Here is a 21,429-nt window from a genome sequence, read left to right as displayed (position 1 = left end):
GTCTTCAGATATACTAGAATATAAGGCAAAAATGTTGTGAGACGGGCTCAATCGTGAGATTTGATCGATATACTTTGTGGCAATTTGTTTTAGGACGCAGCACTCATTTTTTTATATAGAGGAGGGAGAGAAACGTGTGAATGAACAAAAATGCGATTTTTTTATTTTATGCTCGATAAAAGCAAAAAGGTAGACATCCAACCGAGAAGCACAACGTTGTGGACCTTAAATTTCAAGTATATATTAAAATACAAGTATATGATACTAAAATAATAAAATTACAAAATGATAACGGAATATCTCTACTCCTCTATTCTTTCTCACAGAGGTGGTCCCAAATTAACGGAATAGAGAGACGACACATAAAAAAAACAGTTAGCGAATCCCCTTCTCCCTAGTAGAACTCCAAGTAAGAAGGTCATCAGAGATAGGAGACCAACACTATACAATTTTTTTGTTTGTTTAGAGAGTGTAGATGAAGATATGGATGGATCGAGACATCGAGTGGTAAAGTGCAAATAGGAATCAATATTGCTATTTGCAAGCTATTGTTGCAAACAACACTATCGCTCATCACAACTGTATTGGGAGACCTAGCACATTACCATTTTCAGATGTGGTTTATTTTCTTACAGTTGAACCACTCATCTATTAGACTAGCATGTAGAGTATGTCATTCTGCCTCACCAATAGGGCAACATTAGTTGGTCTTATTCCCCGCTAAACAGGTCTGCCGCGTATGACATATACATTTCTTCTTTAGCATTTGTAGGCCATACAAGCCAAATCTTTCTAGATTCTCTAGAATCTCCACCAAACCGAACAAGAATTTATTGGGCCGAGTGAATTTCCACATTAACAAATACGTGAACTTTCGTGTTTCATCCATCCAAATCAACGTGTGTGAGTGTGACTGTCCGATCATTTGCAACAGGGGAACAATTCCCAACAACTATTCCACAACTGCATATATCGTCGTCGTCGAGTAAACTGCGAGATCAAATGGTGTCATATAGCAAATTTTGTCATAGGTCCTCGCTTTAAATTTAGAATATTTCGTGGCAACAAAGACCAGCAGGCTAGGATTTTAAAGGCGACTAGGGGCAAACGGCCCAGACGGCCCAGCCGCTCGCGTCGCCTCCCGAGAGGGCGACGGAGCGGCGCCCAACTTCATCCCGTCGCCCCTAGCCGCGCCGCCGCCCGAGCGGTCCGCCGGCAAGTCGTGCCGGCGCGGTGAAGGCGGCGGCGGGCACCTTCTCCCCCTCCTCCGGCGGCTTGAGGCGGGCGCGGCCGTCCGGTCGCCCGGGGCGCCTTTCGCCGGCGTCCTGGCGGCGGCGGAGGCTCAAGCCTCCAGATCCGGCGCAGCCCCGGCCAGATCTGGAGGCCGCATGGGGGGCAGGCGCCGGTGGGTGGCGGGGGCGGCAGCCGGCGTTCTGATGAGGACGGCGGCTGTGGCTGGCGCGGATGGGCTCTTGCGGCGGCGGCGGCCAGCGTGGCGACGCCCGGCGTGGGAGTGCGCAGGGAGGTGGCGGCCGGTGGCGGCTTTTGCCGGTGCAGTGGCGCCGGGCATGGCTGCGCCCGGGACCCGCTAGGTCTGCCTGCTCCGGGCCTTGGCGGCTAGGAGCTGGTGGGGCCGGAGGTGTCCTGCGTGCGGGCAACTGTGACATCCCGAAAAATTATCAAATCAAATCACGCGCTAAATAATTTCAAAATCTCTTTTCAATCGTTGAGCTCAATCCATTCAAAATCGTTTCCCCGCCCGATCTCCCGAAAAACCGGTCCCGACACTCGAATCCAACAGTTGTCCCGTCTCTCTGTTCCTCCTCGTCCCGCGTGCGTGACCAGCCGCGGTCACCGCCGCGAAATCCGCCGAGCGATCTCTCTTTTATCTCTCTCTCTTTCCCTTTTTTTCTCCATTTCTTTTTTTTCTTTTCCTTTTTCCATTTTTCTTTCCCCTCCCTCTCTCTCCCCTTCTCCCCCCTCCTCTGCCGCGCGCTCCCGAGCGCCGCACCGCTTGCTGGCCACCGCCCCCACCGCCGCCTGCGCCACCGCCACGCCCCGCTCCCGTCCATGCGCACACGCGCACCCCTGCTCCCGGCCGTCCCCACACGCGACACGCGCACGCGCGCGCCCCTGCCCACACGTGCCTCACGCGGCCGCACAGCCCGCCGCGTCGCTCGCCGCTCGACGCCGGCCGCCCCCTGCCACCGCGCCTCGCCGAGCCGCCGTGCCGCTCGCCTACCTCGACGCCCGGACTCCCACGCCCGCCAGCGAGCAGGGCCACGTGCGTGCCCCGTCCTCACGCGCCGGCCGCTCCTGTGCGCGCCCACGCGCGGCACTGCTCGCCGCGCTGCCCGCCGTCAAGCACAGCGCCGCCCGCCCCGTGCGCCGCTCCGCGACACTCGCAAGCGGCCGAACGCCATTAAGGCACCCCGCTGAGCTCGCCGGCCGCCACCACCGCCTCGCTCCTCCTCCACCGACCTACTCCGCCTATAAAGAGGCTCCCCGCGCAACTAATCTCCCACACGACCTCCACCACCACTCCAAGCTCCCTCCCCGAGCTCCCACCGCCGCCATCGCCATTGCCGCCGCCTCCAGGATGCTAGCCACCGCGGAGCCCCCCTCCTCGCCGCGCCCCATCCCGAGCCAAGGCAGGGGATAGAACCCCCTTGGCTCCCTCTCCCTTTTCCCTCTAGCTCCAGCCGCCGCCAGGCCCTACAGCGTCGCCACCGCGCCGGCCAGAGACGGCCTCCGCCCGCCGCCATGGCTCCCCTCCCTGCGGGCCTCCACCCTCGAAATCGAGGGGGGAATCGAACCCCCGCGCCTCCATGCCCCTTTTCCCCCTCCTCCATCTGCCACCATGGCCTAGGGCCGCCGGCGACCGCCCCTCCCCTCCTCTGTTTCCCGTGGAGAGAGGAGGGAGAAGGTGGCTTTTTGCCACAAAACCCCCTGCCTTTTTCTCTATTTGTTTAAGAGCCCTCCCACCCATTAGCCTTTTTTCAAATTAAACCCTTCCCTTTATTATATTCAAAAAATAAATTCTACCCTCATATAAACATATTTCTAAATAAACCCCTGACCTTTTTCAGAATAACCCGGATAATTTCTAAAATACCAATCAAGCCCCTGCCTCCTCAAAAATAATTACGAACAGGTCCCTGACTCCTTATTTAACCCCTAAACCTTTATATAACCTATCATTTCATGCGCCAAACAATCTCGGATCGACCTGAAACTTTACCACGCCAATCCTAACATAGTCTTGGCCATTCCATTAGGAAACCGCCCAAAAATATTGCTTCTATCTCTATATCTTAATTGTTCTCGATTCGAGCTCAACGATAAAACTTTTATTTCTGTTTCTTGATTGTGTGTTTGTTTGTATGCGTCATAGATCACGGTGTGAACTTTTATTTCTTTTTCTTGATTGTGTGTTCCTTGATTTACCCTGTGCATTATATTTTGTTGTACCTCCCGTGGGTGTGGTTGGACTTGCTGAGTACGTTTGTACTCACCCCATTCTTAATTTTACAGAGGAAGATCCAGACTTCGTCCCCGAAGACGTTGAGTAGAGGTTCCGTCCTGCACCCAACATTGCCTGTGGATAGGGTCACCCGCAGGAAGTTCCGTATGGCACAAGACACTGATGACCCCCTCTTCTTAGTTAATATCGTTGTGTGGGTGTTAGTTGTTATCCTCGCGATAGTGGCGCTTCACTGCCCACTTTCGCGTAGAGTTGTACGGTGATGTACCATCTGATGTAATAAAAGTGTTATCGTCCTCTTGGGACTGATATTGTATCACTTTTAAGTCTTCTCTTATGAGGGGACGCTTCAGCAATGGGCGCTTCGGCCAGATGGTGGTGCTCCTCTTCTCCTCCTCGACGGCGTTGCTGGTCCGGCGCTGCCTTGGTGGTGGGGTCGGGGGCTGACAGGTACTTGCTGGTGGTGTCGTGGTGGCTCCTCGGGCTATGCCGGGCTTCTCCCGGTGGAGGTGTCATGGTTGCGGTGGGGTGCGGGCTTCTGTCATTGGTCGAGAGCGTGCGGCAGGAATGGTGTTTTCCGGGCGAAAGCCTCCACCATTGGTGGCAATGGTGGCGGAGAGGGCACCATTGAGGGTTACCATGTCCTTGCAGCACGGGGTCCCAGGGTGAAAACCCAGTCCGTTGTGGCGTGCGACGATGGCGCCATTGGCGTCATGCCCTTCTTGGAGGCACCGCATCTAGAGATCCGTCTCGGTCTGTTTGCAGCGGTGGTGGTGGGCTGGTGGTGTTGCCTTGTGCGTTGCGGCTGTGGTGGTACACTTGGTCCGTATTGGCATGGAGGTGCAGAGGGCCCATGGGTGTGTAGCCTCGAGTTGGCGCGCTTGGTGCAGTGGTGATCTCGGTGACGGCTGGGTGGTGGTGTTGCTCTCAGAGCAGTCTCAGGTGTCCGAGTCCTTGGCAGAGGAGTGTGAGGCGGTGGGTGAGGCGAGGCCCCCACGCAGAGTGGCCAGGATCGGTGGTTTCATTGGTACTGCAACAGGAGTGTTCTGCCGAAGCAACGCCAAAGCAAAGGGATCGACGATGGTGATAGCCCATGCTGGAGGAGTTCAGGTGGCCACTTGAGCTTGCAGCGGGTTGCGGCTTTTGGCGTAGCACAGCGTTGGTGACGACGGCGCGGTTCGCGGGTAGTTTCTTTGGCTCCTCTCTCAGGTTGTGGTGGTGTAGTGTTTTGTTGTGTGCGTTGTTTGCGTGTGTTGTTTGTGTGGTGGTGGTGTTCGCTTCGGCACATTATGTACGAATGCTTCTTCTTCTTATATGATGCGGCAGTGCTCCTGGCTTTTATTTCAAAAGAAAAAAAAGGATTTTAAAGGCGAGCAAGATCAAGGCAACCAGCAGGGTTCTCTCGGTGTCATGGCGACGGCAGCAACCTTTGCTCGGCTTCCCGGTGGCGTGGGCTCAGTCAGGCCGCAAAGCGGAGCGGGCCGCGGGGCCGTGCATCCTCAGCGGCCGGCGGCTGTGCGAGCGTTTTTTTTTTATTTTTGTATTTTTCAAAAAAAAAATTACAGAAATATATTTTTGGTTTCAGGTTTTACAGTTATGTATCCCTACCGCCCGTCAGGGGGCGGCAGGGGGCCTACCGCCCGGCAGGAAGGCGGTAGGGACCTATATGTAAATAAAAATAAATTTATTTTGCGCAGAGGTCCTTGGAGGGAGCCTGCCGCCCCCCTGCCGAGCGGCAAGCCCCCTGCCGCCCCACCAGTTGGCGGCAGGCCCCCTCCTCAAATATAAAACTCCGCCCCTTCCCTCTGCGCCCTCATTTTCTGCCCACGAGATCCAGAGAGGGGAGAGGGAGAGAGGAGGGGTGAGGGAGGTAAAAAAAACTGACGAAACCCTGCAGGATTTTGGATCCGAACCGCAGGTAACCAATATTTCTCAACTTTGTCATTTCAGTTTTTTTTGTATGTTTAATTTTATGATTAGTATTTTTTATTATTGTAAGCACTTAGGGTTCGGATTAGTGGTTATAATTGAAGGCATAGTATATTTGTAGATATTAAATTAATTAAAATGAAGTCTTTGCATGGCCAGATATGTCGAGCAAAGTGGCGTTTCAAGTTCATTACGGTGACTTCTATAGAATTACTCATGATTCCTATGGAGTAAATCTATCAGCATTGGAAAGAAGACAGTGCAGTCTAGATAAACCCCTAGAGAGGAGTTTTGAGTCCATACGGAAATGTCTTCACAAGATGTTCAATGTGAATCCAAAGACCCATTTGCTTACGGTTCATACCTTGACTTCCTGGGAAGCTAATGGGGATTTCTGGGAGTTGACGCATATAAGTAGTACGGAAGAATGACAACATTACATGCACGCAGCTCTTGAAAGTGGTTGGCCTCTCGCAATGGTAATTCAGATTCACCAGAAGACCGCTGATTTAGGTGAAGGGTCAACACACACAACATCTGAATGCAATGAAGAGATGGAAGATGATAAAGAAGAAGAGAACATGCAAGCTCCAGAACCAGAACCAGAACCAGAACCACAAGGTTTAGCAGATGAAGGCGAGCGAATACCTGGAATTGTGGAGGACATGGAGAAAGAAGACTAGGATGCACAAATAATAGAGCAATGTGGGGACTCATCGGACGATGAGGACGATGAGCGCTTCCCAGTATTAGGTGAATGGCGTAAAGAGGGTTTTGGTAATCCAGTGGTACAAGATATTAGATGTTCGGAGTTTGAATACAGAGTGAATTAGGCCATACAAGAGGCAAAGTATCGTACCATTGAGGATGTGAAGGATGTTGTGAAGCTCTGGGTTGTATCTCTGAGGAAGGAATTCAGAGTACTGAAGTCTAGCAGCAAAGAATACGAGGTGAGGTGTGCAGGTGGTGTAGTATGGCTCGACGAACCTCTTGCCTTTCCCTTTCTCTCTTTTTTGGATTTACGTTCATGTACAGGGGGAGGAACATCATGTGTTGAAGGCCATGGTTTGGGGGGCATGAAGTCATCCATGTCGTCATCCCAGTTAACACAAGTTTGTGCTGCAGGTGGTGCAACATGACATGATGAACCTCTTGTCTTTCCCTTTGTCTCTTTTCTGATTCTAGGTTCATGTAAAGGGGGAGGAATATCATGTGTTGGAGGCCATGGTTTTGGGGGCATGAAGTCATCCATGTCGTCATCCCAGTTAACACAAGTTGATGGTTGAGGTGCTGCATCATGACTCGACGAACCTCCGGGCATCTGTTCTTGCGCAGGCCAAATACTATCACCCGAAGATCTTATCCACCTCCTTCGTCTAGTTTGCGGCATAAGTCCACCAAAGATACATATCAATTTACGGAAATTTGGTATCGATTTGTTAATCAACTCCGTGTCCTCGGGGTAATCATAGCATATAATTACACAATAATTTTACTATTTCGTAAATATGGATTACAAATAACGGACGTGATTAGAACTAAATAAGAGTTACCTTAATGTGCATCTCATACACTTCTGGCCGCATCCATATCTTACAATTAGTTTGTAAGAATCCAATAACATAAGGATGATTCGCTAGTTCACATACCCTCATGTATATCTTCCGACGTTCTAGCAGGTGTTCCTTTAAATCTTGCATTGTAATACCTCGAAACAATGTCAAATTTTTAAACTCAACTAATTTGGACAACACCATCTCTATCGTACCATCCGCTAATGGATCCAACTTCTTATTGATTACAAGATGTGTCATGATGTCAAGAAATATACTAGATTTTTCTTCGGTCCATGAAAATCCAACAGAATTGGAGGCAGCCATTGCCTTATGCTGCAATAATAATAAGGTACTGTCATTCTAAGTTTACTATTCTATATTTCAATATCCAAAAACTAAATCTATTCTAATTCATAATTATTTTAGAAATAAGTCTATAATAGTTGAAAAATATTGGTTACCTGCGGTTCGGATCCAAAATTCTGCAGGGCTTCACCGGTTTTTTACCTCCCTCACCCCTCCTCTCTCCCTCTCCCCTCTCTGGATCTCGTGGGTAGAAAATGAGAGCGCAGAGGGAAGGGGCGGAGTTTTAGATTTGAGGAGGGAGCCTGCCGACCCCCTGCCGAGCGGCAGGCCCCCTGCCGCCCGGCAGGGGGGCGGCAGGCTCCCTCCAAGGACCTCTGCGCAAAATAAATTTATTTTTATTTATATATAGGTCCCTACCGCCACTCTGCCGGACGGTAGGCCCCCTGCCGCCCCCCTGCTGGGCGGTAGGTACACAATTGTAAAACCTGAAACCAAAAATATATTTCTGTAATTTTTTTTTTGAAAAATAAAAAAATAAAAAAAACGCGCTGTGCGACCCCTCCCACTGGCAGGCCGGGCCTTGAAAAATAGGGGAAATCTCCAAGCCCATGTCTTGCAAACACATTGCGTGAGGCTATCACGTACCGGCTTCTGGCTTCTCACGTACGCGAGCGCGCACGCACACTTCTCTCCCGCGTGACGTCACCGACGAAAGAAACCCGGCCGCCGCACACGTCATCGCGCCCTCCCTTTCACGCGCCGCGCGCGCGGACCCTGACCGCCTCCACTCCTCCGCTGCCCCGGTCAAACCCCAAACCCGCGTGCGGGGCGCCTCGCGACCTGCTCCCGCTGACAGACAGGGCCCACGGGATCCCGGGCCCACAGGCCACAGAATTGGGCGGCTTCCCTTTACCGGGTGCGGATGCGGGCACGCCGCCGCTTGCTTTCGCGGAGAGGGCTCGCGGCGGAGGAGGGGGCGGGCGTGGCGTCCGTCCGATCCGCGTCGGACGGCTGCGGGTAGGTGCCGGCTAGTACGGGTGGCTTGTGCGCTCGCCGTCGCGGGTGGGGTGGGGTAGCGGTGGTTGGTTTTTGCAGATGGCACCCTGATGTTTCTGGTGACGCGAAGAGTGGTCCTTACTTGGATGCCACTCTAGCGGGTTCACCTTAGCTGTAACCATGGTTCAACTTCCCGGACGGGAGCCGTCGCGGTTTCCGCAGTTCCCGTTTCTCGTCCCGACTCAAAAACAAGAGACCGATCGAGAAACGCCGGAAACTGGTCGGAAACGCCGGAAACCGCCCGGTTTCCCGTTCCCGGACTTCACCGGGAAATTACTTCCCAACGGGAAGTTAAACCCTGGCTGTAACACTGACACAGCTCTGACGGGCACCAGCCTATCAAAAGTCAAATAAGGAATGTTCCCAATCCTTTATGTAGAATGATGTTTATAGTATTAATTATATATTGATACATATAGTTTTAAGCTTATATAGATGTATAATAAACGAGAGAGAAGAGAGCGGAAAAATCAGATCTCATGCAAGACTCGGTTTCAACAAAAAATCCAATACACCAGGCACTATAAATTTACAATGGAAGATGGTAGTGTTGTGAATAAATGTGAGAAGTAATTTAATAATAAAGTCAAGTGCTTGGCTATTAACCAAGTTGTAAGAGCAGAGCTATACAATAGTGGTCTCTTATTTGTTTATAAGAAACTTTTAAGGCCCCGTTTGGGAGGGCTTCGGGAGCGGCTCCACGAGCGGCTCCAGGTGAAGCCCTCCCAAACGGTAGTTTTGTAGCCATCGGCGACTTACACAGGCAAGGTGAAGCCATGAAATCGTGGCTTCACGCGGCTTACACATCAATCTAACAAGTGAAGCTATTTTGCCAAGTATTTTCTAAAACGGCTCCAGCTCCACCAGAGAAGCCGCTCCATCTGAGGAGCCAGAGCCGGAGCTGTTTTTGGAGGAGCCGGAGCCCTGCCAAACAGGCCCTAAATTTCATGTTCTATCTTATCTTTCTTAGTCTTCATCACATCCATTTAATATATAGCCCATTAGCTTTATATGCTTTTGTATTCAGTTTGGTGCTCACATGATAGCCAAGCTCTCGTCTCTCATCTCTCTTCTCTCCTCCACATATTTGCATAGCATAAGCCGCCAACTATTGTACTTGCTTTCATAAGTAAGGAGTATCTTACTTATATAGCATTATAGACATCATCAATGAATATCATAGGTTGGGATTGCCCTTAGATCTTCTTTATGCATTTTACCCATCATTTCTATATTGTTTCCTATGCGCTCTTTTAAATATTACAATCATTATTTAAATAATAGTACATCAGATCGACTAACTCGTATCTTAGTGCTTTGATATCATATAGTTGCTAAAAGTTGAGCTAAGATATTTATTAGTAATACGCTAGCTTAATTGACCATGTGTTTGCCAATATGATTTTAAATAGATAGAACATGCTTGCAACTTTATAATACTTTTTTAAAAATAATTGTTAATCCATTGAAGCGATGAGTGGAATACTTTTTTCTTGGTAAAAAGCCATTGTAATTGATCCAATGATACAAAATGTTATTTACAAAATGATATGCAATTCTGCAAGGAACATGCGAGTAGATAAAATTAACTGCAAACAAATCGTAATAGCCAGCTGCTGTACACAAGATGTGAAGCTGTCCTGACTCCCAAGCCGGAGTCAGGTAAATCTGTTAAAACAGTTAAGAGTTTCTGGAATATCAAATTTTACGAGGTCTTTGTCGCAAAACGTCCGTCTTATTCCCCTCCCCTTGTGTTTTTGTTTTGTTTTTCCGGCGTTTTTCCCCTCTCTAATTTCTCGTGGAGGCGAGCAGATAGAGAGGAGGGAGAGAGAGAGAGAGAGACAGAGAGACGCTCGGCGGAGGCTCTCCTCGCGATTGGACAGGGAGCGAGCACTCCGAGGGCGCGCGATCCCCGAGGCACGGGGCGCGGCCTCGCCGTCGCCTGGGCGGCCGCTTCGAGCCCAGTTTCCCTCCGGCCCGGCTCGGATTTTGCGGGATCCGGCCAAGAAATCCCGCGGTTGGTGAGGGGGAGGATAGGGAGGGGGGAGGGGATATGGGCGTCGGTGCGGAGCCCAAGGAGGACGCGGCGGGCACTGGTTCTGCGGCGGCGGCGGAGGAGGGGGCGAGCGGCAAGGAGGAAAAGGCGGCCGCGGTGTCCTGCTCGATCTGCCTCGACGCGGTGCTCGCCGCCGCCGGGGAGAGGTCCACCGCCAGGCTGCAGTGCGGCCACGAGTTCCACCTAGGTGAGTGCCCATGAACGCTGGATCTGCCAGTGGGTTCTTGGCTGCGAATTTTGTGGTCCAAATTGGCAGTAGGATCCGCACATGTGACCAGGATCGTTAAAATTAGGTTCGATTTGGCGTAATTAGGATCAATTTCACAATTTTATAGTTCCGGCGGTGCTGAATTTGGGTTTAAAGGCCTGAAAGTCGGGTCTTTTGGGGGGTTACCATATGCAATTTTTTTTGTAAGGTTAGTTTCGTGGCGTGGGTGAATTTGTGTTAATTTTGTTTGGCTCGGTAGTTATCTAGGTGCTGTTTGTGTGCTAGATTTGATGCCCAAATAATTAGTTGGGAGTGTGTTCAGTGTTGACAGTGCCTAATTATTTGTTGAAGTTCTTAAACCATATATAATTTGGGTAACAGAGAGAACTTTGTGCTCTAATTTCTGGGGAACAATTTTATGTCAGGGGATGATTTGGCGATTTGGGAGAGTACACCTGGTGATTGTTACCTGATTTGTGTAAGTTTTGCGTAGTTTTGGCTTATTTTTCCCAACCACAACAACAACAACAACATAGCCTTTTTTCCCAAGCAAGTTGGGGTAGGCTAGAGATGAAACCCGAAAGAAATAAGTTCAAGGTTCAGGCACATTGATAGTAGTTGAGCCTGTCTGTAATTAGTGTGAATTTGAAGTGAGACGTGGGGTTTTGCAAGAAATTTTGGTCTGTTGATCTAGTTTATTAAACTTAGCATAAATTTGGATTTTTGAGTTTGCCAGTGCTTCGAAGGGATCGAAACATGTTCGTTCAAGTGCAAAAATGAAAATATTGAAATTTGACGTGTTCCTAGCTTACCGTAGTTTTCCTAAATATTGTGCTAGTTTACGTAATGCAAATTTTCTATTATGGCGTGTTACTAGCTTACCGTAGTGTACACTAAACAGTATCAAAGCACCGCTCTGAATTTTTTTGCTTGGTAATCTTTGGTATGCTAAGTATCAGTTATTTTTTTAGACTGCATTGGATCAGCATTTAATGCCAAAGGGGTTATGCAATGCCCCAATTGCCGCAAAATTGAGAAAGGGAATTGGCTTTATGCAAATGGTTCCCGATCTGCACATGATGTCAACATGGACGAGTGGGCTCATGATGAAGACCTTTATGACGTTAGCTACTCAGAAATGGTACATGACCCTGTCAACCTTACTCTTGAATTGTTCGTGCTTGTTAAAGAATCTTGATTCTTCCTCTTTTATGTTGGCAATATGCCTTTTCCCACTCAATTTTCCTGTGTTCCAGTATTATTCTCTTGAGTATGCCTGACGCTCAATGTGATTCCTTGTACTTCTATACAGTACTACGCACATGCAAATGATGGCACTTGACCATGCTCCGCTATTTGAACTTTTCTTTTGGATGTACTTTTTTGCTGCATGAATAATCCTGGGACAAATTTTTCCCTTTTTAAATAATTAGAATTCATGCCTGTGCTTCCTTGTTGCCTTCCTCAAAACATATTTACGCAGATGTTATGAAAATCATAGTTTGTTTTAATCTAATAAGCCATCCTAGTTTAGGTTACTCCTATTTGCTGTCATTTTTTTTACCAGTTCTTCTGCATGACTATCCTGACAATTTTTGTATTTCTGTGTTGTGCAGCCATTTCGCTTCCATTGGTGCCCATTCGGTCGCTTAGCACAACTCCCATCTTTATTTGAGTATGTTCTGCTTTAGATTAATATGTTTTGTTTTGTTTTGTTTGACATTCTGTTCAAGGATTCAAAACATGCTGTTTCATGTAATAGATAATAATCCAATAGCTTTAACATAAGTCACATTGTCTATCTACCTTGCTTTTATAGATTCCAATGCACGATTAGTATCTCTTGTCAGCCCAAAACACCCTTTTGGAATTTGTGGGTGGCAAACATAGGTGGCTGTGCCCACGTGGGGTTAAGGTACATTAAAGAAAACAAGCGAGCAGTCCAAAGATCCTGTTTTCTTTGCATGCAAGAAAAAATGATTTAAGGGATGCAACTATGTAAGGAAATTTGAAAAATTAATTTGAGCTATGCTACTATGTACGAAAAATTGATGGAGGGTGACTCAGTTATTTGGATTTTACTAGAAAACTTAATTATTTGCCTTGTGATGCAATCCTGAACAATTTGGTATAGTGCATAAATTTGTTGACATTTGATGACGCCCGTTGTGGCATTCTTGTCAGGATAGAATATACATGGGTCCTTTTTCTGAGAAGCATGGTTGACAATTCATATGTAATTTTCAATGAAGTACTGATCAAGTCAGCAGGCATGGAATGTGTACATTAATGATACATTTGTTCCTTCCATTATCTTCTAAGATCATACCCAACTTATCAGCAGACCTGTCTTTATCTATCTATTGCCGAGATTTCTACTCTTTTCCTTTTTACCTGTATTGGAAAAATGAGTGTTTTTCACTTACTCTTTCCCTTTTTCTATCAGGGAAGGAGAATCATCACCTCCAGTTACTTGTAAGTTCTAATTTGAATTGAACAATTTGTAAAATTGAGGTCATATTGAATATGTTTAAATATTGGTCCTGTGCAGTTCATGACTTCATGGGACAGCATGTGTTTACGGAGCAAGTAGCTGTATCTGCTGCACCAGGGACAACTCATCCTTGCCCGTATGTGGCATACTTGCATCCTCTTCCACCACTGACATCATCGTCAAGCTCCCATGTCCCTGAGAGAACAATGGATCGTCCTGCATACCATGATCATTGGAACCCCCTGGCTGGGCCATCAGATGTTAGGCCCATGCAAACAGTGCAACCTGCTGATTTCCATCATAACCATTGGGCGCATATGCCCCATTCCTATGCTCAGCCCAACAGCAATAATGAGCAGCCAGGAATCCCTTTTGGGACAAGGGCTGCACGGGTTGATGGTGATAGCCAGCGTCGAGCATCTGTTGTTTCTCCATCGTACTTCAGTAACGGGTAATTTCGAGTCCATCTCATCTCTTATGACTTCACTATGAAAATACAAAATTCTATATTCTGGCATTGTACTTGATGAGAACATTGATCATGCATCATTTCTGTAAAATGATCTGAAATAACAATGGAAATCTCTGCTAGCACATATGACACTTTTGCCATAAGTTGTCCGTCCAGATTTCTTGCTGTTACATTACTGTCTTTGCCTTGTCTGCTTTATTCAAATTTCCTCTTGGTGTTTGAACCTTTAAATAATCTAAGACTTCGGAGAATAAATTTAGAATAAAAGCTATATTGATTGTTACAACATAAACTATCATACATATAGCATCTGATTCATCTATGCCATTTGAGTTATAGATTATTCTTTTTGTGTATACAGGTCTGGTTCTAGATCTAGAGCTCCCAATGTTCCTCCATTGATGCCGCAATTTATGAGGGCTCATGGCAGCATCAGCGAACAGTATCAGCAGAATTCATCATCTAGCCTATTTGCTGGGGCTCATAGGTCTGGAGGCATGCGACCTGCCCCAGCACCTCTACCAGAGAACCCCACATTTTCCTTGTTCCCACCGGGTTCATCTGGCCATAATTCAATGGAGACTGATGATGTGGGAGGAAGCCGGTTCTATGCCTGGGAGCGTGACCGGTTCGCCCCTTACCCATTGATGCCGGTGGACTGCGAGACGAGCTGGTGGACCTCACAGCAGTCGCACAGCACATCAGAGCCCGCATCTGCGCCAAGGAGGCTATTTGGGCAATGGCTTGGTGTCGGCAGGTCATCCCCTGAAAACAGATCGCCCGAGGGCTCTTCATATCGGCAATTTCACTCACCTCGGATGTAGACCCTGCTGCGAGAATCCAAGTTAATTTGGAATCTGAGTTGCTTGTAAGAAACGATGGGAAAACCCATTGTATTAAATTAAGCCGGTCTGCGCCATAAACTTTGTGACTATTTGAGGGGCCAGAAACAGGAACGGCCCGGCTGAGAGGATTTGATTTGGTTTATGTGAATTCCATCTCGTACATATTTGAAATCAAATTGGGATATTTGGAGCTTCAACATGTGACATAATTTCTTGTTCTGGTGGTCGATGGATGCCAGTGCGGTAGTGCTATTGACCTATTGCATTTCCCTTGCACGTTAGTGTTTTTTTTTCCTGACTGACCCTTGCACACGTTAGTTGTTGAACTGAAGATGGTTGTTTCCATATCATCACCGTCACATGTCAAGCAACCTTTCATGCTGTTAGCAATAAAACGAAAACTAGTTGAATGCTCTTACAATTGACTTGGTGGTATCATCGTTTTAGTATAGTAAAATGTTGAAATGTTGCAAGATACAGATGTTCTTAATTACTGCACAACCTCACCACAGTAATCTGGTTGCGATGGTGATGCAGAAGCATGTTGTTTTATCGTTCAAAGTTCTAAGAAAAAGAAAACCCAGTTTTGCGAGATCATAAAGTTCTACGACAAAATTGTCGAATTCAAATCTTTTCAGTAAACTTTGAGCTAAATCATATTTTTATGAGAAAAGACGTCGCTACTGAAAAGACGTGTTAAGCGAGGTAATTTTTTTCCTAGATTATAATAGCAAAATAGTGTATCACACGACCATTTTTTTTTCAAAATCCAAGGAAAGCCAAGGCGTCCCCGCCCTTTTCCTTTCTTCTCCCACTCTTCTCCTCGCCATCTCGTGGAAACCCTAGTGAAACCCCCCCGCCCTGCCGGGGCCAAGCCGCCGCGATGCTGCACGAGCTCCTCCTCGCGCTGCTCGGCTTCACCGGCGACTTCGTCCTCGACGCTTCCCCCGCGCGCCGCCGTGCCGCGACCCAGGATGCCGCGGCCGGCGGCGGGGATGGGGATGGCGAGGTGGGCCCGGCCTTCCGCCTCGCGCCGGACCTCACATTCCTCCAGCCCTCCGAGAGGTAAGGCTGCACTAGCCCCCGCGCTCGGACGCAAATCTGTGGCCGTGCTGTAGTGTTGTGGCGCCCGTGATCTGCGTGGGAATGGGATCTGTGTGTGCGGGTGGGTAACTGAGTTTGGTGTGGCTCCAGTGCCACCAAATTCAGGAGAAATGGGAGAATTTTGCGTTTGGTGGTGGTTCTTTGCATTCCTAAGCACAGTTGCCTCATTTGATGTTTATGGTTATGAAACTTTCACAGTAGCCATCCTAATTTTATCCAGTCTACACCTCTGGATATAGTGAAATCTGATACTTTTGTTCCCCAGAATTCACCTTCACAGGCACTGTAGTTCACTCTTCCCAGATGTCTTACTGACTATACTTGTGCATTAGCATTGTAATTGTAACGTCTATAACAAGACATGCAGAATCGGAATCCAACACAAATAGAATTTGGTATGCTAAATGGCTTGTATTGTTTGCAGGAGTGCTATTGAGAGGCTCATATCTCTGGGATTTTACTATAAAGAACTGAACCGCTTTGCAACTGAATCTCGTGATCTGAGCTGGATCCAGTATTCTATAGATGTTTCATCACCTCATACCGATAAAACTAATAAGAATGGAAAAGTGAGAAAAGGGAGTGTGTATAGGAGGGCAATTGCCAATGGTATTACGGAGATTCTGTCAGTCTACAGATCAGCTGTCCTACAGGTTGAGCAAAACCTGTTGTCAGATCCATTGCCAATCCTCGCGACGGTAACTCACGGTCTGAATAAGGTATGCCTATTAAGATCTCGTGTTAACATTTTCTGTTTGCAAATAACATCTTCTAATTGAAAAATCTGTGTTGTGTTTTGATAGTATATGTTGTCTTGTGTTCTTTAATGTGTTGATGTTTTGGTTATCACTTATTGGCATTTACCATATTTGTTGCTGACTAAATTGTAGTTTGAGGTTCTTCTCCCTCCACTTTACGAGCTTGTTATGGAAATAGAGCAGAAAGATATCAGGGGTGGACAACTACTTAACCTTTTGCATAAACGATGCCATTGTGGGGTTCCAGAACTGCAAAGCTGCATTCAGAGGTATTACCACAACTACTTTTGTACATGTGACATTTGAGATAACTGGACTGCCATAAATTCTAATTCCTTTTGTGTTTCTCATGGAAACCTTTGTGCTTCCATCTTCGTCACAGTTACTTTGCAGTGTATTCTCTTCCATATGTCCCCTAATGGTGGAGTTTTGTCCATTTATTTTCTTTCTGTTGATTGAAAAAAAATGAATAGGCTACTTTGGCATGGGCACCAGGTCATGTTCAACCAGTTGACATCTTGGATGGTTTATGGGATTCTTCAAGATCAGTACAGTGAATTTTTCATTAGGAGGTCAGCATCTTCTACAGTGCTTTTTTAAAGCTGTCTTGTTCACACTAACCCCTGCCAGCTTCTCATATCTCATTTCCATATTTGATTGTCTATTGTAACCTGGTCAATGGAATGGGAATGCTCCATCTGGAGGCATCCAATTTCACATGGCTTTTGAACTTCTATTGCAGCATGATAGATTCCCTTGTAGATCACATTTTCTTTTATATTTTTTTGTAATTTTCCCCACATACCTTTTCGTTGGTATTTTAAATCCAGATCATATGCAGCCTAATGTGATTGATCTGCGGGATGCAATAAATTGGGTTGCTATGTATTGTTTTATGTTAAATTTCACTAAGTATTTGTCTTGCGTGACAAGTAGTCTTTACTGTTGACCTATGGTATCACTCCTGACATATAAAGCTTGACCTTCTCATCTTCATTTTCAGACAAGATGACAGGGATGGGGAGAATGACTCATCCCAGCGAGATTTTTCTGATAAGTTTATGCAGAAATTAGCTAAAGACACATCCCTGGCTAGTTGGCATACAGGATTTCATGTATCATTGGTATGCTTATATAGTCTTAATGCGAAGTGCATGCATATTATCAGTAAATGTTAGCATACATAGTTATATCCTTTGTTTTGGCCCCTGCACTTCACAGGACATGTTGCCCGAGTATATCCACATGCGAGTTGCAGAGTCCATTCTCTTCGCCGGCAAAGCAATAAGGGTTCTTCGAAATCCGAGTCCTGGTGCTACATTGCAGGAGCATGTTAACCAAGGCCAGAACCCTAAAGGATCTCATAGAATGCAAAGCTTTACCGGAGGTTCTGGTGCTCCAAAAGACCTGCCAAACTTCTCTAACATCAGCGCAGAAGAACTGTTGCCACTAGCTGAAGCTGATAAAATTGATGCTATGCTCAAGGAGCTAAAGGTTACTCCCTCCTTCCACGTTTATAAGGCATACTAGAACATGACACAGTCTTCCAAATAACACTTTGACCATTCACTTCTCATATGTTATATCACTTATGGTTATAAACTTATAATCATGGTAAAGCATATTTGATTACGAATCCAACCATATAAAGTTTACACTATAAAAATAAAAAATTAATAGTCAAATTATTGGTAAAAGATAGAAAAGTTTGAATCTTGATATGCTTGTACGCCTTATAAATGTCGAAGGAGGGGGTAGTTACCAACTATACTGCCAGCACAGTTTATTCCACCACTATATTTTATTGCATGCTTTTCATTGTTTTGCATTTACGGACACACAATTTTTTATCCTGTTCTTTCTGAAAACGCTATACTGATGTAGGCATATGGCTGCTTTTATTTTTGCAGCATTCTTCGGAGTTCCACAAATGGCTTTTTGAGTCTGCTGTTGGGTCAATACGTACAATTGCTGCTAATCATCTCTGGCAGGCACTAATGTTTTCTAACATTATGTATTCTATCAAATTTGATTGCTAGTGGTGGTACGTAGCCTTTTACAACAACTGTTTTCTAACATCACCTACTGTTATCTTTGTTAAAAGCTAGTGGTGGTACGTGCTGATCTGAATGGTCATTTGAAGGCATTGAAAGATTATTTTCTTTTAGCGAAAGGTGATTTTTTCCAGGTGAGCATGCAATTCTTTACCCATGAAATATCTTTGCTATTCCTTTTACAACAACAACAACAACGTAGCCTTTTGTCCCAAGCAAGTTGGGGATTGTTTTCTGACACGCAAGCCTGTTTCTGAACTAGTGTTTTCTAGAGGAAAGCCGCCAATTAATGCATCTACCACCGCGTCAATCTACAGCTGAAGCAGATCTCATGATCCCATTTCAGTTGGTAAGTAATATGTCCCCGTTTTTTAGAAGTCTTGATGATACGCAATCTTATTTTCCTTTATACTGGTTTTATTTTCAGAAACTTATCAGATAGCTGCTGTAGTTCTCTTATGTGCTGTGGTAGCTCATTTCAGCAAAATAGATTTGATATTATTGTGGCAGAGGTAAATTTTCTGTTCTTAATTCTCACAGGCTGCACTGAAGACTATAGGTGAGGAAGACGAGTATTTCACCAGAGTCTCATTAAGGTCAACGTTTCTAATAGCCTCACAGTAATTAATTTCAGGCCCTGCCTAGTGGATTTCAGCTCTGCGATTGTCAACTGATTTTATTTCTATTTTTGTAGGATGTTATCGTATGGTATGAAAAGTAGTACATCGCAGAAAGATCTCCAAAAGCCTAATGCTTTGGAGCTTCCTTCACAAGGAAAAGCTGCATCAGAATTGGCACTTGATGGATGGGATAGTATTGCTCTGGAATATTCTGTTGACTGGCCACTGCAGCTCTTCTTCACTCCTGATGTTCTGTCAAAGTATGTATCATACTACATAAGCAATTCTAAGTTACACTCCTTTGTCCTTTTGAGTTCCGCAGCTATTTTCCCTGAGTGTTCACTTATATCTTGAAAATTTACAAAAAAAAGACAGCTTGTTGGACTTCAAGTCTGGATAGTTCTTGCAGTATTTGCTTTACCTCTCTTTAATATACACAAATCTTATCCAGGTATCGCAAGGTTTTCCAGTATCTCATCCGATTGAAGAGGACACAAATGGAACTGGAGAAATCCTGGGCAGCAGTAATGCATAAAGATCATGCTGATTTTTCCGATTATTGCAAGGATCGAAAAAATGGATCTGCAACACAACTGCGTCGGCAACGCTCTAAGCCTTTGTGGAGAGTAAGGGAGCACATGGCTTTCTTGATCAGAAACCTACAGTTTTATATCCAGGTTAAAATAAGTTACTACCTTTTATCACTTTTTTTCTTTTATTTTCCATGTATTTGGTTTCTTGATTTTAGGGTTTAAATGTATCACACTGAAATTGGACTATTTTCTACATGATATCAATTCTGGGGTTTTCTTTTGTTCTATGTTTCTTTCACTTTTGCTATTCAAATGAAAATAATCTTGCCGTTTCTCATTGAACTTGCTTTTCAGGTTGATGTAATAGAGTCCCAATGGAATGTTTTGCAATCTCACGTGCAAGATTCACATGATTTCACAGAGCTAGTGAGCTTTCATCAAGAGTAAGGAACCTTTTTTTTTTCTTTCTTGAACATGAAAATTTCTTCGATTTGTTATGTACAGACATAAAGTGATAAAACTTGTCTTTTGCTAGTATGAATGTGCATGGCTTTTTTAAAACTGAATCAGTTTGATTGGAGTTTTTCCTTTGAGGAAGTTACTTGTGCATGCATTCATCATATCTTTTCAATAAACCCTGGCATTTTATTTCTACTATTATAGAATTCTATTTCACTGAGGTTACATGGAGATATCCCACTGTTTTTTTTTGAATTTACTCACATGGCTAAATTAATTTTTATTGTCGTTCTTGTTTAACAGTTACCTCTTGCACTGCAGGTACTTGTCAGCACTGGTTTCACAATCATTCTTGGATATTGGATCAGTCTCTAGAATACTCGACAGCATAATGAAGCTATGCTTGCAGTTTTGTTGGAGCATTGAGCAATATGAAACCCGCCCAAACATATCTGAGATTGATCACATAACTGAGGTATATCTGCCTTTTTCCTGAACAGATGTGAAATGGCAATCTCTAGCATAGCTTGCTAAAAAGTATATGCGTTCACTTGTTTTTTTTAGTAAGCATACTTCATTCTTGCTGTATTTGATGATAACAAGGAATTCAACAAGAAATCAAATTCGCTGTACACTATCTTGAGGAGCAGCCGCCTCGCGGGTAGCCAAAGAGCACCTTTCCTGAGGCAATTCCTGATGAGACTAAACTTCAACTCATTCTTCGAGGTACCTCCAGCAACTGGGGCACTTTGGATAAGACGGTACAAATGCTTCTTTTTACTAGCTTAATCTGATGGCTCTTCTTTCCAATGATAGACCACTGCAAGGGGAGTGATGAATTCTGGCAGGCTGCGCCCAAGCACTGCAGGTGCCCAGCTGTAACGATGACTATTGACGTGCGACTTAATCCCTTGAAGTTTATACGGGGATGCTGGCACGGTGCTACTGCTGGCTGGCATGGAGCGTGTGTGAAGCATGAGAGGAGTTTGTAGTTTGTGCAGATCATGATAGCGTGCAGGTCATGTCCTGGAAAGTGGAGTATAGCGTATAGGTGAATTTATACTTGTGATGTTGTGTTGTGCGCATCTTACCTTTTGTGTATATTTTACATGCTGCCATTTGATGATACTATCCGGTTCTTGGGGCCTTAATTGTCTGGCTGCAACCCGCAGGCTTGTTCACATTCTTGATATATTCATCTAAGTGCCATCAAACTCAAACGCAAGTACAATTTCTCTCGAATGCCCTGCTATCTCCTCTGGTGGCACGTCTATCTAGAAGATTACTCTCTCCATCTCAAAATAATTGCAACTATAGAGTTCAAAATTTGTTCCATAAAAAATTGGTAACTTTAACATATTTACCATATAAGATAAGTTAATTTTCGGAACATTTTCACAAAAAATAACAAATACCTTATTCACTTATCACAAAAGACAAGATGTATTTTTATAATTTTACACATAGTGTTGGTTTGCGTGCTCAGTCCTAAAAT

At 45.5% G+C, this 21,429-nt stretch overlaps 2 protein-coding genes across 2 annotated transcripts; both read left to right on the top strand.

The window, feature by feature from the left end:
- Window positions 1–10,107: 10,107 nt before the first annotated feature.
- LOC120667237 (E3 ubiquitin-protein ligase RFI2-like) lies at window positions 10,108–14,610 on the top strand. Its single transcript, XM_039947316.1, has 6 exons — window positions 10,108–10,574; window positions 11,567–11,736; window positions 12,212–12,270; window positions 13,042–13,070; window positions 13,147–13,540; window positions 13,923–14,610. The coding sequence occupies exons 1-6, from the start codon at window positions 10,385–10,387 to the stop codon at window positions 14,383–14,385; spliced, it is 1,305 nt and encodes a 434-aa protein (XP_039803250.1). The 5' UTR covers window positions 10,108–10,384; the 3' UTR covers window positions 14,386–14,610.
- Window positions 14,611–15,197: 587 nt separating this feature from the next.
- Window positions 15,198–21,154, top strand: LOC120667236 (gamma-tubulin complex component 4-like). The gene is made up of 16 exons (XM_039947314.1): window positions 15,198–15,471; window positions 15,935–16,229; window positions 16,401–16,537; window positions 16,742–16,840; window positions 17,272–17,392; window positions 17,490–17,762; window positions 18,179–18,259; window positions 18,373–18,456; window positions 18,585–18,671; window positions 18,863–18,918; window positions 19,017–19,202; window positions 19,394–19,619; window positions 19,830–19,918; window positions 20,256–20,409; window positions 20,538–20,660; window positions 20,751–21,154. The coding sequence occupies exons 1-16, from the start codon at window positions 15,290–15,292 to the stop codon at window positions 20,814–20,816; spliced, it is 2,259 nt and encodes a 752-aa protein (XP_039803248.1). The 5' UTR covers window positions 15,198–15,289; the 3' UTR covers window positions 20,817–21,154.
- The last annotated feature ends 275 nt before the right edge of the window (window positions 21,155–21,429 follow it).

This window comes from Panicum virgatum, chromosome 3N (genome assembly GCF_016808335.1).
Source record: "Panicum virgatum strain AP13 chromosome 3N, P.virgatum_v5, whole genome shotgun sequence".
NCBI classification, from domain to species: Eukaryota; Viridiplantae; Streptophyta; class Magnoliopsida; order Poales; family Poaceae; genus Panicum; species Panicum virgatum.
The sequence above is the reverse complement of the archived record's forward strand: the minus strand, read 5'-3'. Positions and strand labels throughout refer to the sequence as shown.

What these genes read in the sequence shown, in the direction of transcription:
- LOC120667237 (XM_039947316.1), top strand. Translation starts at nt 10,385, where the DNA reads ATGGGCGTCGGTGCGGAGCCCAAGGAGGACGCGGCGGGCACTGGTTCT. An exon ending in CGGCCACGAGTTCCACCTAG is followed by an intron (nt 10,575 to 11,566) that starts GTGAGTGCCCAT and finishes TTATTTTTTTAG; the next exon opens with ACTGCATTGGATCAGCATTT. An exon ending in CCATCGTACTTCAGTAACGG is followed by an intron (nt 13,541 to 13,922) that starts GTAATTTCGAGT and finishes TTGTGTATACAG; the next exon opens with GTCTGGTTCTAGATCTAGAG.
- LOC120667236 (XM_039947314.1), top strand. Translation starts at nt 15,290, where the DNA reads ATGCTGCACGAGCTCCTCCTCGCGCTGCTCGGCTTCACCGGCGACTTC. An exon ending in CGAAAGGTGATTTTTTCCAG is followed by an intron (nt 18,457 to 18,584) that starts GTGAGCATGCAA and finishes TTTCTGAACTAG; the next exon opens with TGTTTTCTAGAGGAAAGCCG. An exon ending in ACTCCTGATGTTCTGTCAAA is followed by an intron (nt 19,203 to 19,393) that starts GTATGTATCATA and finishes AATCTTATCCAG; the next exon opens with GTATCGCAAGGTTTTCCAGT.